Here is a 16,869-nt window from a genome sequence, read left to right as displayed (position 1 = left end):
AACAAACAAACAAAACAAAACAAAAAAACCTCTGGGGGCTGGAGAGATGACTCAGCAGTCAAGAGCACTGACTGCTCTTCCAGAGGTCCTGAGTTCAATTCCCAGTATCCACATGGTGACTCACAATCATCCCATCTGTAATAGGATCCGATGCCCTGAGGACTATGACGGTATACTCAGATACATAAAAAAGACAAAATTTAAAACAAACAAACAAAAAATTCTGCACGGTGGCACATGTCTTCTTTTTTTCTTCCTGGAAAAGCAACGTTTTTTTTTGTTTTTGTTTTTAAATTCTCGGAGATTATAATTACATTTCTCCCTTCCATTTCCTCCCTCCAAACCTTCTCATACGCCCTTCCCCACTCTTCTTCAGATTCAAGGCCTCTTTCTTCATTGACTGTTACTAGATAGATAGATAGATAGATAGATAGATAGATATTCCTAAATATAACTTACTCCATCCATATTATGTTACTTGTATATATGTTTTCAGGGCTGGTCATTTGGCACTGAAAAACCAATTGGTGTGTTCGTGCCTGGGGAAGACTACTTCTCCTACTCCCAGCTTTCCTGAGTTGCCTATAACTCTTTGTACAGGGTTGGAGCCTACCCACTACCCCCATTTCCTTTAATATGTCCATTGGTATCATCCTTGATCAAATCATATTTAGACACCCATGTTGGTGAGATTTTACAGGTATAGCTTCTGACGTTAATTATTAGGAGGAGACACAATCTTGTAGCAAACTCTCTGATCCTCTGGCTCTTAAAATCTTTCCATCCCCTCTTCTACAATATTCCCAGAGCCCTAGGTGCAGGAGTATTTTGTAGTATGTAGCCATTGGGATTGGGTGTCAAGTGCCTTTAATCCTAGCACTCAGGAGACAGAGGCAAATGGATCTGAGTTTGAGAGTAAGTTCTAGGACAGTCATGGCTACACAGAAAAAAACCTGTCTAGAAAACCCAAAAATCAATAAAATAAATAAAGACTTAGGGACTGTTGTCATGTAACTGTTAGCATGTGGTCGTAACCCCAGCACTTGAGGGGAACAAGCAGGGGAAAAGGGGGATCATGAGTTCAAAGCCAGCCTGGGCTACACTGCAAGATCCTGTCTCCAAAAATGAAAAGAGTTTGAGAGTTAACAGGGAAGAATAGGCAAACAGGTTTTAGCTGCAAGCAGGAAGAAGGCTCAGCATGTCCACCCCCAACATGAGCATTTGCATCATATACAGGGAAAGGGTGACAAGCAGGAGGCTACAGCCAGGATTGCTGGAGGCAGTGGGTGACAGAGCAACAGGGAAGGCACTGGACAAAGACTCAGGGTTCTCTCCATGATCTAGGGACTGAGTCTATCTAGTTGGCTCTTTGAGCTTCAGCTTTCTCAGATGGAGAATGGGAGTTATTAGCCTGGATAACCTCTTTCATAAAATTAAGAGACCTTCAGATTTTTAGGAATTTCAAAGCTGCCAGAGACCTAGAAATGTTGCTTGATTCCAAAACTTGTGAAATGAACAAAAAGCCCTGCAAAGGTAAAACAAATCCCTTAAAGTACACAGGGCAAGTCACTCTGGGAGGAACCTGTAAGCACGAGTCCTCAAAGCCAGAGGCACTTCCCGAACGCACTTCATAAACTCTTATAAACTGTAGAAATAACGGGCTATGCCCGGGCACACCTGAGGGGCTTTGGGCGGATGGATCACTTAATCTCGGGAGCCTCAGAATTCCTTCTACACCTGAACCAAAGTGGAACCCAGGGGTTCCAAGGAGTTTCCCCCGTAGACGTGGTGTAAACATCAGGAACAAGAAAAAGTCTCTCTTTACGCTCCTGGCATGGATTTCATTTCAGTATGATGGGGGTTACTAGAGCGCCCCATTCCGACAGATTAGAATTCGAGCTCTCATGGGAATCTGGCGCGAAACACTTTAGGGCTTGAAGTGTCAGTTTCTCTATCTGGAAAATGGGCCCCCGAGAGCGGGATTGAGGCCAATGTGGGCCGCCAAAGGGGCGGGACGAGTTGCCTGCGCCCGGAGGATGCTCCGGCAGCCAGGGGCTCCAGGGAGCCCGGAGCAAAGGAGGAGGCGGGTCCGTGCCTACCCGATGCCTGAGGAGGGGGAGGGATTGTGCACGTCCTGTCGCGCCGCGTCGTGCAACGCCGGCAGCCGTCTCCTCTAGCGGACACTCGCGGAACCCACGTCGCCTTGGCGCGCGCAACCCTTACATAAGCGTCCCCGGCTCCGGTGCCGGTGCACTTCCACCCACAGCGATCTTCAGCAGGAAGAGTAAGATGTAGATCGCCGCGGACACTCACCTCCACCCAGCCGCCTCAATCCGTGGCCGCCGCCTCTGACTGCCCCTGCCTCCACTGACAGGGAACAGCTGCGGTCTCCGCGCAACCAAACTTGCTGCAGCACTGGCTCCGCCCATAAGACTTTCCATTGGTTGAGACAGCCCAACCCCTCCAAAGATTGGATGAATAGCACTATCATTCACCGCTCCCCCTTTCAGGACTCCTCCCTGCACCCACCTACCCCTCGCGTTTAAGCCTTGGCGCCTCACGTCGGCTCCGCCCCTCGCGTCCCCAGAGGACCTTCTGATTGGTGAAGAGGCGGGAAGAGCCCACCCCCTACGCGCCACCGCCTACTCCCTTTTCTTGTAAGCCTCACGTGGGCCGTCTAGCACTGCCAGGGCCCGCAATAGGCGGAAGTGGTCCGTCTGGGAGCTCATCCTGATTGGCTGTCGGCGGGGGTGGGGACGTGCAATTCATTCAATCGGGTAGCACGTGTCTCTTAAAACCGCAACCATAACAGATACACGGGGGTTGTAGCAGTGCTGCCAGAGGCACTTGCTCTTAGCAGATATAGAAGAGGTCGCAGGAGAAGCATTAGCTAAGAGCAGGAGGAAGCAGAGAACGTCGGTACCACCTGGGGTTGTGTGTCCGCGTCATTTAGAACCTGCGTGAATGGGGGTGGTGGTCAGGAGCCCGCCTCTGTGTGACCTTGGAGCATCAGCTTCACGTCTCTGAGCTCAGTTTTCCGATCGGCAAAGCCTGGCCGCTCAGAATCTTAAAGGTTTTCTTTCTAGAAGGTTCGATTTAGCTAACGAAAGTCACCAAAGCAACTCCAGAGCCCTGCCTTCCAGTAATAGGAGAACAGGCAGTAAAAAAATACAGTCCATCATCATTGATCAGGCCAAGCGGAAAAATAGACCATTTCGGACAGGACAATCAGGAATTAAGAGAACATTGCGTTAAACAATAATTGCTTACTAACTCCGACTCTACTGTGTAGAGCTTGCCACTGGGCTGCTGCACAAAGTGGCACAGGTATGTAATACCAGTACTTTACTTAGAAGACTGAGGCAGGAGAATTTCAAGTTCAAGGTGGGCCTCTGTAGTGTGGCTTCTCTTTTTTAAAAGAAAAAAAAATGGCAATTCCAACCTTCTGGTCCTCCCTTTATCTGTCAGAACCCCTACCTTGCATGGAACCAATACAACTATTTATTAGGAGAATATGGATTTAAATTCCAATTTTCAGATTCATATATTACTTTTAAAAACTAAGTATGTGTTTGGTGTCGTGCTAGGAAGAGTGATGAGCAAGACCTAACGTCAGCCATTGCATCAAAGACTTCATATGCCTAACAACGACAAAAAAATGCCAGGCATAATGCCACAAAACTTTAATCTCAGCATTTGGCTGTTCTAAGGCTGGAGGGGCAGGAAGTGTGGGTTTGGGTTTTGTTTTTGTTTTTGTTTTTGTTTTTGTTTTGTTTTTTGGTTGGTTGGTTGGATTTTGCTTGTTTGAAACGACAAAGTCTTCCTATGTATTTTTTGCCTGGCCTGGAACTCACTGTGTAGTTCAGGCTGGCCTGGAACTTCTAGATTCAAGTGCCTCTGTCTCCTGAGTGCTGGATTAAAGGCATATGCCACCACACTCAACTGAGAAGCAAGAGTTTTAGGCCTGTCTGGGCTACATAAGAACTTGTCTCAAAAACCATATCATTATTTATTTATGGGCATATCTGTGTATAAGGTCAACGGTGTGTCAGTTAACCTGGAGCTGGAGTTAAGTCAGGAAGAGTTCAAACTCTGTGACTTTGGGCAAAGGCCTCTACCTCTCTAACTGGATTTCCACATGAAAAGAGATTACACTTAATGGTGACTGAGTCTTTCCATTGCTGATCCTAATTACTCTTCTCGGTATGGAACCTTGTGATTTCCTGTCTATAGATAACTTTCCTCCACTACGTAGGTATAAGGCATGGATCCCAGTGTCCTTCAGAAAGGTTTAGCTGGCCATGCAAAAGGGTTTGTGTGAGATGGTGTGACTTGATCCTTCTTGGTTCCTGTAAACGCTGAGTTCCGAGCAGAGGACCTGTGTTTGCCTGAAGGTTCACATGACTTCTACACCCACCCCAAATGACTCAGACATGAACAAAGAAACTGATGGAGACAGAACCAGAAAGTGAGAGGACAGCCGGCAGTGGTGGCACATGCCTTTAATCCCAGCACTTGGGAGGCAAAGGCAGGCCGATTTCTGAGTTCAAGGCCAGCCTGGTCTACAGAATGAGTTCCAGGACAGCCAGGACTACACAGAGAAACCCTGTCTCGAAAAACCAAAAAAAGAAAAAAGAAAAGAAAGAAAGCGAGAGGACAGCTGTGGACAAAGGCACTGCAGGCCCTGAGCGTACGCTCTAGCATCGTTTTATGTAGCTCAACTTAGATTAGGAAACAAGACAATTGTTTACCCAGGCTTTCTCCTGTCCCATGATGAGTTTCCCTGACAGAGATGGGGATGGCTCGCGTTCCAGGCCCCAGAGGCCAAGTGACCAAGCTGCCTGACCTAAAGCTGGGGTGAGAAGTTTTAGCATGGTTGTAAACTACTTCTCAGCCTAGGCTCAGTACCATTCATGTTAGAATCTCTGGTATGAAGGTCTGCCTTATAAAAGTAACCTGAAGTCAGAAACAGTGGTAGCGTCCCAAGCCACCCAAGCCCATCCCTGGGGACTGAGGGCCCTGTATTTCCATGCTGGTTTTGGAAGCTCTCCAGATGGGAGGCCTCGGAAGTATTTCCCAGGCTTCTGTGGTTATAACCTTCCTGGTGCTCTAAAAACAAAACCAACCTGATTTCTGGGCTCACACCCACTCTTAAAGATTATGTGTCAGGAAATCTTGGGTGGAGCTCAGAAATTTTTTATTGATTTTTTTTTTTTGACTGATAATGAGATCTTGGGAAACTTGGCTAGAATCCTAGGAAATTTCAACAGGTAAGACCAGACAAAAGGGCATACCCTGGCCTTAGGCAGGTTTGGCCAGGAGTTCGGCTGTGATGCATAGGATATATAGGATATGAACCCAGGACAGATAGGGAGGGAAGTGTATCCAGCATCTCAAGGGCTTCTATAAGGCCTTCTTTGTGTCTTCCACTTTCTGGAGAGTGATGTGGTTTTTGTCTTCTAATCCCTTGCTCACATTTCAGTACAGCCACTGTAAGAGTTGAGTTTGGCCAGGTGGTGGTGGTACCATTGGTTTATTTTTAAATATGGTATCAAAGCCAGGTGTGGTAGCACATGCCTTTAATCCCAGCACTTGGGAGGCTGAGGCAGATGGATTTCTGAGTTCAGTGCCAGTCTGGTCTACAGAGTATGTTTCAGGACAGTCAGGGCTACACAGACTTGACTTAAAAAACCAGAGAGAGAAAGAGAGAGAGAGAGAGAGAGAGAGACAGAGAGAGAGAGAGAGAGAGAGAGAGAGAGAGCGATAGTTTAGTTTAACAAATATTTGTTCATGATAAATAGAAACCTGCCCATGAGAATTAGTTTTAAAGGATTGGAGTAAATGAAACTGGCCCAGAGGCCAAGAGTCCTGTACTACAGGGGACTCCAGGCTTCTTGTATTTAAGAAAGGAAGAATTGACAACCAACAACCTGTAGCAGGCCAACTCAGGTCTGGGTATGGGCAAACAAGCAGCTATGATGAGCTATTGAGGGATAACTCTTTTTTTTTTTTTTTTTTTTTTTTTTTTTTTTTTTTTTTTTTTTTTTTTTTTTGGTTTTTCGAGACAGGGTTTCTCTGTGTAGCCCTGGTTGTCCTGGAACTCACTCTGTAGACCAGGCTGGCCTTGAACTCAGAAATTCGCCTGCCTCTGCCTCCCAAGTGCTGGGATTAAAGGCGTGTGCCACCACCACCTGGCTCCTTTTTCTTTTTTAAGGTGTTATTTATTATTATTTTCTGTGTATGGCTGTTTTGCCTGGTATTCCCAGAAGCCTGAAGAGGGCATCAGATTCCCTGGAACTGGAATTGCAGGTGGTTGTGAGTTGTCATGTATTTGCTGAGAACTGAATCCAGATCTTCTGAAAGAACAGTAGGCAAGGGTCCCAGATCTTTTCTTTTTTAATATTTCCATTTTCCAGGTCCTCAAGGAATCCAGGCCACATTACTGGGTCTCTGGGGATTGTTTTCATATTTCAGTACTGCTAAGCCATGCTGAGCCATCATAACAATGAGGGAAAGGTGGCCCTCTGAAAGTCACTGGGTCTGTAGCAGTGTCCCACCAATCCATGACCAAGGAGACATGGGTTAGTTTTAAGAGCATAGCACTAAGATCCTTGAGCCCACATATCTCCTGAGAAACCAGGAAAGTTAAGCACAAAAGATTGTCTTTCCATTGAGAAAGATGTTTAAAAGAAAGAGAGAGAAGAGGAAGAGAAGAGAAGAGAAGACTCTGTTCTTCCATCCAGGAAGTTGAGAATTGGAAGTGACTAATAGCCCCTGATCTCTGTTATCTGTTGATCCAGACCATATCAAGCCTCTACAACCAGGACTGGAGGCAGGTAGTAATCTAAATGACTCTTATAGCCAGAGGCTTCCCCCAGGTTCTCACAACCAAGAGGAGAGGTGGCTTGTAGCCCAAATGACCTCTAGACTATCTGTATGAGTGAGAACAGGCCAGAACCTCAGGCCCTGAAGGTAGTACAGGTATCCTATCTCTAGAACCCATCTTCTTGGAAAAAATGACATGTACCCTGTGTCAAGTTTCAATGAAATTGTGCTTCCTCCTATACCAGGGATTCTACTACAACAGGAAAACTTTCCTTAAGTATGCTGGTCTTAAACAAGTTGAGAGTGAGCCACCTGCTGTTAGACTCTTGAGAAGTCTTGATCCAGGTTGATGAAGTCAGTCTGACCCTGGTTTTCATTCTCATTTCTTTGCTGTTTCCTTCTCTGCCTGACACAGGTACAAGTTCCCACCTGTTCTACAAATTTGGATCATTGGTACAATGTGCAAACTGCACAGCTGTGCAAAGCTACCCTATGCCCTTGCCTAGGTATAGTTTTGGGGTTGGAGGCAACTTAAATATCAACACCTCCCCCTATTGTGGTTTTCAAGTTCCCTTAGTCCTGCGGCTCTCCCCCTCTCCCACTCAATCTTTTAAGCTGCTGCCTGCTCTGGCTATTTGGTATGAACAGTCCCATCTCTACAAGTTCTTTCAACCCTTCACCAGCACTGGAGAGCCTTGGGATACATCTTCCCCATACTGTTTGGTTGTAGAGGTCTCTGTCAGCACAGGGATCCTCTCCTCCTCTCCTCTGAATAAATGGCCCCCAACAAGCAAAGGGATGGATGGTTGCCTCCCAATCTCATTAGGGTGACCATAACATCCCCTTAGCCACAGTACACATGAAGTTTCTGCCCTGTCAAATTGCCGTTTCAATGCCCACAAGCCCAAGTACACAAAGCCTGTGGTAAACACCTCACCACAGCCAAGTCATTGCCCACAGGTTGAGACCAGAAGAGAGATGACTATCCAACCCACTCAAAGCCACAGCTCCTCTGGTTGATCTAGTAACCTTATCAAGTATGAAGGGATGCTGTTCCCATTAGACAGGTGTGGATACTGAGGCTCCCAGAACTGAAGTGACCTCTGATCCCACAGCCTGGGACTCCCTGGCTGTGCTTTTTTGTATTCTGCTGGTTGAAGACCCCCATACTCGGGAGACCCTTCCTCAAGTCTCAGGAAATCACGACCACCCAAAGATCACAAGAAACCATACCTGGATGCAATCAGCAGAGGCTTTATTAGGGAAGTTAGCCGGCGGTCAAACCACAAGCTCTCTAGCTCCAAGAGCAAGGTTTGGCCTTGAATGGCGGGCTAAGGGGTCTTTTATAGCATGGGGTGGGGAAAGGAAGGCATTTTCACGAAGTTATACATGATTGGTTGTTTTACAAATTTTGAACATAGCACTGGGAAGACCAAGGGAGGGAGGGGTAACCAAGAACAGTGGAACATTTCAGAGGAATCTAGCCCAAATGATCTAGAGTCATGTGAAAATCACTCTGCACACTCATTCTTCTCAAAAATGTGGTCTTACCAAGTCACTATCCCCTATACCGTCATTACAAAATATTTCTCATTTCCTCCAGTCACAGCCCCACCTAGATGGCTTGTATTTTTTATGGTCAGGAATGTGTCTTCCTGCCTTGGGCCTCTTCCACCCATAGGCGGGCCTACTGCCTGAGGCTTGATTCAGGGAATAATGTCCTCCCATCCGGAATGTGCTCCGGGGAAGTGAAGGCCTGAAATCTTATTTTCAGTTCCTCGTTCTGGAATCTGCACTTTTCTGCCCAGGTCTAAGGGCAAAGAATCTACACATATTTCATAAATGGCCTTTATAATTTTTCACTCTACACTGGTCACCTTGGATCACCTAGGCAAGAAAGAATAGACTTCAGATGTCAACCAAAGGGCTTTGTTTTAACATTTGCTTCTTAAGGACATCTTAAGTCTTGAAGCTATAAGGACTTTGAACAATGTGTTTCCAAGATCTCCCATAAGATAAGGAATGCCTGGGACCTGGTTGTGCAAATAGCTTCTCAGGCCTCTGCACAGACTTGTTTCTGCAGTGGGCTTACAATGGGGTGCACGCTTGTGCTTGTTAACAAAGGGAGTTTGTGAACCCAGACAAGGAAAAAGCTCAAGAGACAGGACAAACCCACATCACCCCTGCGTATCTGAACAAGTTGTGTTCTTGGCTCTGAAAATTAAGCTCACCTCCCATACAGGAAACCTTAAGCAGTGAGCGCTCTTCTGCTCCGGGAGCTTTTATGGGTAGTTTTTCAGTAACTGTGTGGTTGTTTGCTATTCACTTTGAATCGCCTAAGTGATAAGGTGGAGGGCTGTGTGACGGCTTGGTGGGCAGAGCATTTGTCACCAGGTGATAAGGTTGAATTAAGTGAACCTAAGAACCTTCCCAGCTTCTCTGTGGGTGTCTAAAAACCAAGCGTGTAGACCAGTTGTCTGAACAAGAAAACTAGAAGCCTAGCTGGAGGGGGTGGCTTACATCTGTAATCCTATACCTTAGGAGGCTGAGCCATGCATGGTCACAGTTATGTGAAATCTCTTCCTGGGAGGCAGCTTCCTCCTCTGGCTAGTTCCTGGCCTCAGCCTTTCCTTCTGCCCAGCATGAAATCCTGGGAAATTGTTCAGGGACTCTTCTATCTTTCTTTCCTTTCTTTCTTTTTTCTTTTGTTTGTTTTGTTTTCTTTCTTTTTTTTTTTTTTTTTTTTTTTTTTTGTGGGGTTGGGGAGGTTGTCCTCTGTGAGTAGCCCTGGCTGTCCTGGAACACGATCTGTAGAGACCAGGCTGGCCTCAAATTCAAGAGATCTGTCTGCCTCTGTCTCCCAAATGTGCCGCCACCTTCCCACCCCCAGCTGGGGGGGGGGGGTCTGTTATTTCAATACGCTGATCGCTGATCACACAAGTTTCTCTCTTTTTGTTTCCTTTCCTTCAAGGATGGTCACAGAAGAAACTGTGCAAATCTGAAGCCAACTAAGGCTACACATAGTTTCAAACCAGCCTGGGTAACAAAAAAAGAACAAGGCCCTGGACTTAGGCTGTGCCATGTGTTTGGAATGCTACCCCTCTGCTGTAGACTCTAATATAGCCGCAGTGATCCCCAAGTTCCTGATGTTCATCACCTCTGTCCTGGTTTGCTTTCCATTGCTGTGATAAACACCATGACCAAAGCAACTTGGGGAGAAATGGTTTATTTGACTTAAACATCCTGATTACAGCCCATCATGAAGGGAAGTCAGGACAGGAACTCAAGCAGAGACCATGAAAGAAAGCTGTCAATCAGCCTGCCTTTGTATACAGTCATCACTACTGTCCTGGGGTGACACCACACACAGTAAGCTGTGTCCTCCCACATTTGTCAGTAAACAAGAAAACGCCCTCACAGCCTTACCCACAGGCCAATCTGATGCAAGAATTTTTGTAGTTGAGGTTTCCTCTTCCCAGATGAGTCTAGCTAGGGTCAAGTTGACTAAAACAAATATCCCCCACCTCCAAAAAAGAAAAGAAAAGAAAAGAAACCTAGTCACTGGGTATATCAATCACACTCCAGGGCAGGCCAAAGTGGTTGGCCAAAGCAAAACACTCTGTGGGGGTTTCATGCACTTTTTGTTTTATATTATTTTTTTTTTTTAAGATTTTATTTATTTTACGTAGGTGAGTACACTGTAGCTGTCTTCAGACATACCAGAAGAGGGCATCAGATCCCATTATAGATGGTTGTGAGCCACCATGTGGTTGCTGGGAATTGAACTCAGGACCTTTGGAAGAACAGTCAGTACTCTTAGCCACTGAGCCATCTCTCCAGCCCTTTGTTTTATATTATTGATTTTATTTTATTTTTGTCTGTTTTGTTTTTTTTTGTCTTTTGTTGTTGTTCTTCTTCTTTTTTTAAGAAACAGAGAAAGAACATGAAGTTGAGTGGGTTGGGAGGGGAAAGAATATGTTTTAAAATGTAATAAACATAAGAGAACAATTATGCAGCATAGCCTCCACGTCCAGCTCCCTGGGCCCCATCGCCCCTGAGAGCAGGCTGGGCCTGGCAACTTCCTTCTGAGAAACAGAATATAGCAGAGAGTGATGAATGTCACTTCTAACGTCACAGCCCAGAGCCTGGCTTCTGTCTTGCTCCTGCTCTCAGGCCCTCACACTTGCTTACGCTGACTGAAGCAAGCTGCTGTCTCCTGAGTGACTCTCTAAAGGGGATCAAGTAGTGACAGCCAACAAGAAACTGAGGCCCTTGGTCTAATAATAATCTGTGAAGAGCAGACTTCTGTAAACAGTTCCACGAATGAATGAGTGAGCCTGACGCTTGACAACACGTCCACTCCCTGGGCACCTGGGGGCCCACTGTACACTGTCCTTGGGAGCCCTTGAAAAGCCTGTACCAGGCTAAGCCGCTCCCAACCCCCCACATCCCCCCCCCCACATACACAGAGGAACAAAGAGATAATGACGGTGTGCTGTCTTAAGCTGCTAATGTTGTTTTAAGCCACTAAATTTCATTTAAGCTCTCTGGAGGTTTAGATGATATCCATAGAAGGATTAGCTCCAGAACCAGCAAAAACTGCTCGAAAGATAATGGGTAAAACTAAAGTAGGACAGAGCATGGTGGCACAAGAATGTAGTCTCAACACTGGGGAGATCTTTATGGGAGTTTAAGGCTACCTGGTCTACCTAGTGAGTTCCAGGACAAACAATGCTGTAAAACTCTGTCAGGAAAAAAAAAAAAAAAGGAGGAGGAGGTAGGACAGGTAAGCCATTACAATTGTCTCATTCAAGGTCTACATTCCTTCCCCTAGGTGATCTGTCCTGTAGCAACCGGTAACTTAACAGCCTTCAGTATTTAACACGATGTCTGGTCCTAAAGATACAAAGATAAAAATGATGGCTTCCTAGCCTTCAGGGGATGCTTGGTCTGGAGGGATAAGTTGGATGTGTGCACTGTTGGTCCGCTGGCTGAACAGTCTGCCTTACCCAGCGTCATGGCGTCAAGCAAACTTGTTGGAATGTATGGCTCAGGTCCAGATGTGGGAAGACGAGGGGCTGGAGAGATGGCTTTTCTTTTTAAAGATTATTTATTTTATTCATGTTAGTGCACTGTCGATGTCTCAGACACACTAGAAGAGGGCATCCTGTTACAGATGGTTGTGAGCCACCATGTGGGTGCTGGGAATTAAACTAAGGACTTCTGGAAGAACAGTCAGTGCTCTTAACCACTGAGCCATCTCTCCAGCCCCTGGAATCCTGTTTCAATCAAATAATAAAACAAAAATTGGAAATATGGGGCAAGAGAGTTACTAGGGGTTAAGGGCACTTGTTAACTAGCACCAACATGGTTGCTCATGGTGGTCTGTAACTCCAGCTCCAGAAGGTCCACCTCCCTCTTCTGGCCTCCTCGGGCACCAGGCAGGCACATGGTACACATATGTGCATGTAGGCAAAACACTTGCAACTGTTTTTAAATTGGAAATGTAGATTTCTTTAAAAAATTAAGTTACATTATTGGGTCTCTGTGTGTGTGTGTGTGTGTGTGTGTGTGTGTGTGTGTGTGTAGAGCAGCTGTGGTGTGAGTGTAGAGATCAGAGGACAACTTTCAGGAGCCAGTTCTCTCCTTCCACCATGTGCATCCCAGGCTGATGATAAATGCCTTTGCCCAATGAACCAACTTTCTAGCCCCAGAAATGGGGACATTGGTCATTAAAATGCCCAGAGTACTGGGTAAAATAAAAACCGAGTTTGTTCCAGATATGTGGATGTCCCTTAGTCTTCAAGTTATACAATTCTAAAGAATCTGCTAGCCCAGAACACCTCTTCCCAGTCTTGTCCTACTGTGGGTAGCCTCACTCCATGTTCATATCATTTTTTTCTATCTAACCCATTTTATAGATGAGGAAATTTACAAGAGACTGGTTCACACACAAGAATGAATGTCATCAACTTGCTTGGGACATGTGTCCAAGGCCCTCTGCACCCCAGTTAATTCACACAATGGCCTGGGTTCTCTTTATTGTTGTTGTTTTGCTATTTGTTTTATTTTCTGGGATAGGGTTTTTCCTGTGTAACAACCCTGTCCTGGACTTGTAGACCAGGCTAGCCTCAAATCCACAGAGATCTGTCTGCCCTTGCCTCCTGAGTGCTGGGGCTAAAGATGTTCAGTAGTGGTCTGCCTGGATCTAGCCTGAGTTCTTTGTCACCCTTACATTGAGAGGACCGAAGAGAGAAGGATGTAACCCAAGGTCACAGAACTTCAAGCAATGAAACTGCAGTCTACTTAGAAGGCAGTGCCCAGAGCCTGAGCTCTTAACCATGTGCTCTGCTAGAATATTGAGGGCAAAGCTAAGGCTGAAAAATGCAGTTCTCCTGACACCTACCCTGGCGCTGTCCTGTTTTCTCCCCCCGCCCCCAACACACACACACACACACACACACACACACACACACACACACACACACACACAACCTGCCAGACTGAGGATGTAGCATGGCCGGTACAGTGCTTGCCTAGCGTGCACAAGGATCTGTGTTCCATCCCCAGCACTATCTAGACAAGGCATGGTGATCCATACTTGTAATCCAAGAATTCAGAGGTGGAGGAGGGCAGGGCTCAGGAGTTCAAGATTATCCTCTGCTGCATATCGAGGCCCATCTGGGCAACATAAGACCCTGTCTAAAACAAAATAACAAAAGTCTGGCACTGAAATAATATTTACTATGGGTCATTTTTTCTTTGTGTCTCTGTCTGGGGTGTGTGAAGGTGTGTGTGTGTGTGTGTGTGTGTGTGTGTGTGTGTGTGTAGGCCAGAAGTTGACATCAGGTGTCAACCTTTAATTTCTCTACCTTTAATTTCTTTTTCTATTTTTAGTTTTTGAGAGAGGAACTAGCTGTGTAGACCAGGATAGCCTCAAGCTCACAGAGATCCCCTTGGCATGAGCACTGAGATAAAAAACATGAGTCACCTCACCTGGCCTCACCATTATACATTTTCAAATTACATTTATCTGTTTGTTTGCATACTGTGTATTCTTGAAAGCCACGGGGCATGTGTGGTAGACAGAGGAAAACCTGTGGAGCCAGTTCTCTCCACCAGGTAAATTCCGAGGTTCAAACTCAGGTTATCAGGCTTGGCAGCAAGTACCTGTACCCACTCAACCATTTCGATAGCCTTCACATTATTTTTTGAGACAGTGTCTCCCGCTGAACCAGGAGCTCACCAATGCAACTCAAACAGAGACTGCAGATCCCAGGGAGTTTCCTGTCTCTCCCTGGTGCTGGGATGACAGATGTGCCCTGCACATCCACCTTTCCACAGGGCCACCAGAGAACCAAACTCATCCTGTGCAACAAGCACTTTATGAATGAGCCATCTCCCCAGCCCCTGCAGGTCATGGTTTTGGATATGTGCCACTGACCTCCAGAGTGCTTTTCATCTTGTAAAACTGAAGGTCTAGAAGCCATTAAAACAAGTACTGTCTACTGTCCTGCCCCTACCTTACCCAATTCCACTCTGGTATTTATGGTTTTGACTGTTCTAGATTGAAGCTGTTCTGTTTCCTGTTCTGTTGTGGACGTAATCTTTGCTTAATGTCAATGAGATGAGTGGCATGGCCAGCCGAGGCCAAGGCCAGAGGAGACCAGCCAAGGTCTCCAGGGTGGAGAGGTCAGAGAAGACTGGAGGCAGGAGGGAAGACAGTAGGAGCCAGTCCAGCATTCAGAAGGATCTTGAGCTGGAAGCCAGCCTGGGCTATATAGTCGCACAGGGTGAAAGTCAATGGGGAAATGACTCAGAGATGTCTGGCCTTTGTGGCCTGCCCTTTGGTTTATGACAGCCACCTCAGCAACACTAACCTTTGCCTTCAAGTGATCTCCCATCATAGGAGTGAAGGCACCAGGCCATCTCACAAAGCTAGTGGCTTACAGACTAGTGCTAGCCTGTAGAACCATGGGGACCAGCCTGCGCAGTCAGTCCTTTCGAGAACCCCGGCCCTGCTATGGGAGGCTCCATGAGTCCCAGGGGAGATCTTTGGAGGGCCGACTCCACCGGGCACTGAGCCTCAGACAGGGCCGTGAAAAGTCCAGGTCGCAGGGCTTCGATGGCATGGATGGGCTGGAGGTCTCTGTCCAGGAGCGGCTGCCAGGGACCCTGGGAGACACAGAGCAGCTGATCCAAACCCAGAGAGGAGGCAGCCGGCGGTGGCTGAGACAATACCAACAGGTGCGGCTTCAAATTGAATTATCAGTTTCATGGGGAAGGGTGGGAACTCAGGACAGCACAGCTGACCTGAGGAACGCCAAGCAAAATACCCAGGAATTGAATGCATTTGACTAAAAGCAGTTGTGATTCCCTCCACCCCACCCCCTGTGGGCACTGGGGATTCGCTGAAGGTTGGAAGAGGGTGGGTGAATGGGGCCTGAGTGGAATATGGTCAGAGCTGTTTCTGTTTTGAGATGAGGTCTCACTAAGTAGCCCAGAGTGGCCTGGAACTCTTGATCCCACTCTGTGTTCTGAGAGCTCAGTACAGGCGTACATCACCACACTAGCTCTTCAGAGCTGTATTAAGATGATTGCTGTAATACTGCGTTGCAAGGGTGACTAGAGCAGGAGGCAGGGAAATTGGCCAATGCAACTTCTGGCAAGTTACTGTCTGTACTTCTCACCAGGGATGAAGAGAAGATTCCCCCACCCCTCCTGGCCCTGCCTCCCAGGGGGAAGGGTCTCCCCTCCCCCAGGAGCTTAGCTTCTCTTTCAAGGCTCTACCCCCACCTGGTGGCTAGGAGTGGAACACCACTTGAAGCTACTACTATGATGTTTCCCCTACTTTGGTCTTCCAGCAGGTGAAAAGAAGGTGGAGGAGCTTTGTCGCCAGCTTCCCCAGTGTGACCCTGAATCAGCCAGCCTCCCCAGAGACCTTGTTGGACACCAACAACTAGAACTGCTGTGACTGTCCCTCACTCCACCGGCCACACTCCTGTGCCTCCTCATCGGCCTCTACATGGCTTTTCTGAACTCTGAACTGTTCCAGCCTTTGAACTTTGTCTTGTGACCCAATGAGGCCTCTGACATCAGATCATTTAAGGCCCTATGTGGCTGCCCTTCTTAGTTCTGGCCTCTATCTCTTAGCAAAGACCTCCATAGGCCTGAGGAGAACGTTCTCTGCCTTTCGGGTTTAAAGACTCCCTGGACTGACATGTATGAAGGACTTGGGGACCTACACAGAAATGAGAGTAGCGATTTTGACCCCTTGGCCCCACACAGACCAGCCACCTACTTCCAGGTCAGAATTCAGTGAAGCCAAAGAAAGGCCGAGAACTTTGTGAATATCACCTGATCACAGGGCAAAGCTCCACCTGGTTTTCCGGGCAGCTGCTGGTGACTGGCCAAGACTTGGGCCTCCCTCATAGACTGTGAGCCTTCAAAGGCAAGGACCATGTCTGGACTGTCCTCGGTGTGGGTGCCGTGTGCCCAAGAAGCCGGAACATGCATAATGCTGCCTTTGGACTTCATGGTATCCTGATGAAGGAAGCAGGGAAGTCTTCCCTCCCTGTGTGACAGAGGGAAACTGAGGCCAGGAGTGGAGAAGAGGCCTTTCTTCTACACACACACACACACACACACACACACACACACACACTCACACGTGCCTGCACATTGCCTAACATTGGGGTTGAACACATTAATAAAGCCACTGAGCTGAAGGAAACTATTTGCCTAGTAACTAATACACAAGCTCTGAGCCTCTCCCAACTCCTGTGAGAGAGACCAGAGTCCACGGTCTCACTCTGAAGGGTAATACAGTGATGGGCTCCTTGTTTTCTCAGAGTTCAGAAATCTTGTAGGACCACTAAGGTACAAAAGAGGTCCTGGGCAGTATTTGTCCCTGGTGCCCACTGGGAACTTTGCCTGGAAGCTGGACTGAGGGAATGGAGCAGAAACTTTAAAAATTACATTTTTATTTGTGTGATCACACACTTGGTGTGTGTGTGCACATTTTTGCATGTGCATGATACAGTG

The 16,869-nt window shown here is 47.0% G+C and overlaps 2 protein-coding genes across 5 annotated transcripts in view; one reads left to right on the top strand and one right to left on the bottom strand.

The window, feature by feature from the left end:
- Positions 1-2,447, bottom strand: part of Pc (pyruvate carboxylase) — a 105,222-nt gene extending 102,775 nt beyond the window's left edge. The window contains exon 1 of one of the 3 annotated variants that reach the window (XM_034496970.2): positions 2,314-2,447. The gene's annotated coding sequence lies outside the window, so the exon portion shown is untranslated. Of the gene's footprint in view, positions 1-2,099; positions 2,273-2,313 lie in introns of those variants that run through there. The other 2 variants (XM_076915234.1, XM_034496971.2) reach the window with 2 other exon arrangements.
- Positions 2,448-14,554: 12,107 nt separating this feature from the next.
- On the top strand, positions 14,555-16,658 carry C1H11orf86 (chromosome 1 C11orf86 homolog). Of its 2 annotated transcripts, none has more exons than XM_076915168.1 (2): positions 14,555-15,072; positions 15,693-16,658. In XM_076915168.1, the coding sequence occupies exons 1-2, from the start codon at positions 14,800-14,802 to the stop codon at positions 15,786-15,788; spliced, it is 369 nt and encodes a 122-aa protein (XP_076771283.1). In that variant the 5' UTR covers positions 14,555-14,799; the 3' UTR covers positions 15,789-16,658. The 2 variants fall into 2 exon arrangements, with proteins under 2 accessions (XP_076771283.1, XP_034350936.1); XM_034495045.2 differs by having other exon boundaries at positions 14,569-15,072; positions 15,690-16,602.
- The last annotated feature ends 211 nt before the right edge of the window (positions 16,659-16,869 follow it).

Source organism: Arvicanthis niloticus, chromosome 1 (genome assembly GCF_011762505.2).
Source record: "Arvicanthis niloticus isolate mArvNil1 chromosome 1, mArvNil1.pat.X, whole genome shotgun sequence".
Taxonomy (NCBI): domain Eukaryota; kingdom Metazoa; phylum Chordata; class Mammalia; order Rodentia; family Muridae; genus Arvicanthis; species Arvicanthis niloticus.
Note: the sequence above shows the minus strand (reverse complement) of the source record. Positions and strands in the feature narration are given on the sequence as shown.

Coding starts and splice junctions, on each gene's coding strand:
- C1H11orf86 (XM_034495045.2), top strand. CDS start 14,800: ATGGGGACCAGCCTGCGCAGTCAGTCCTTTCGAGAACCCCGGCCCTGC. Junction 15,073..15,689: donor GGCTGAGACAATACCAACAG/GTGCGGCTTCAA, acceptor TTGGTCTTCCAG/CAGGTGAAAAGAAGGTGGAG.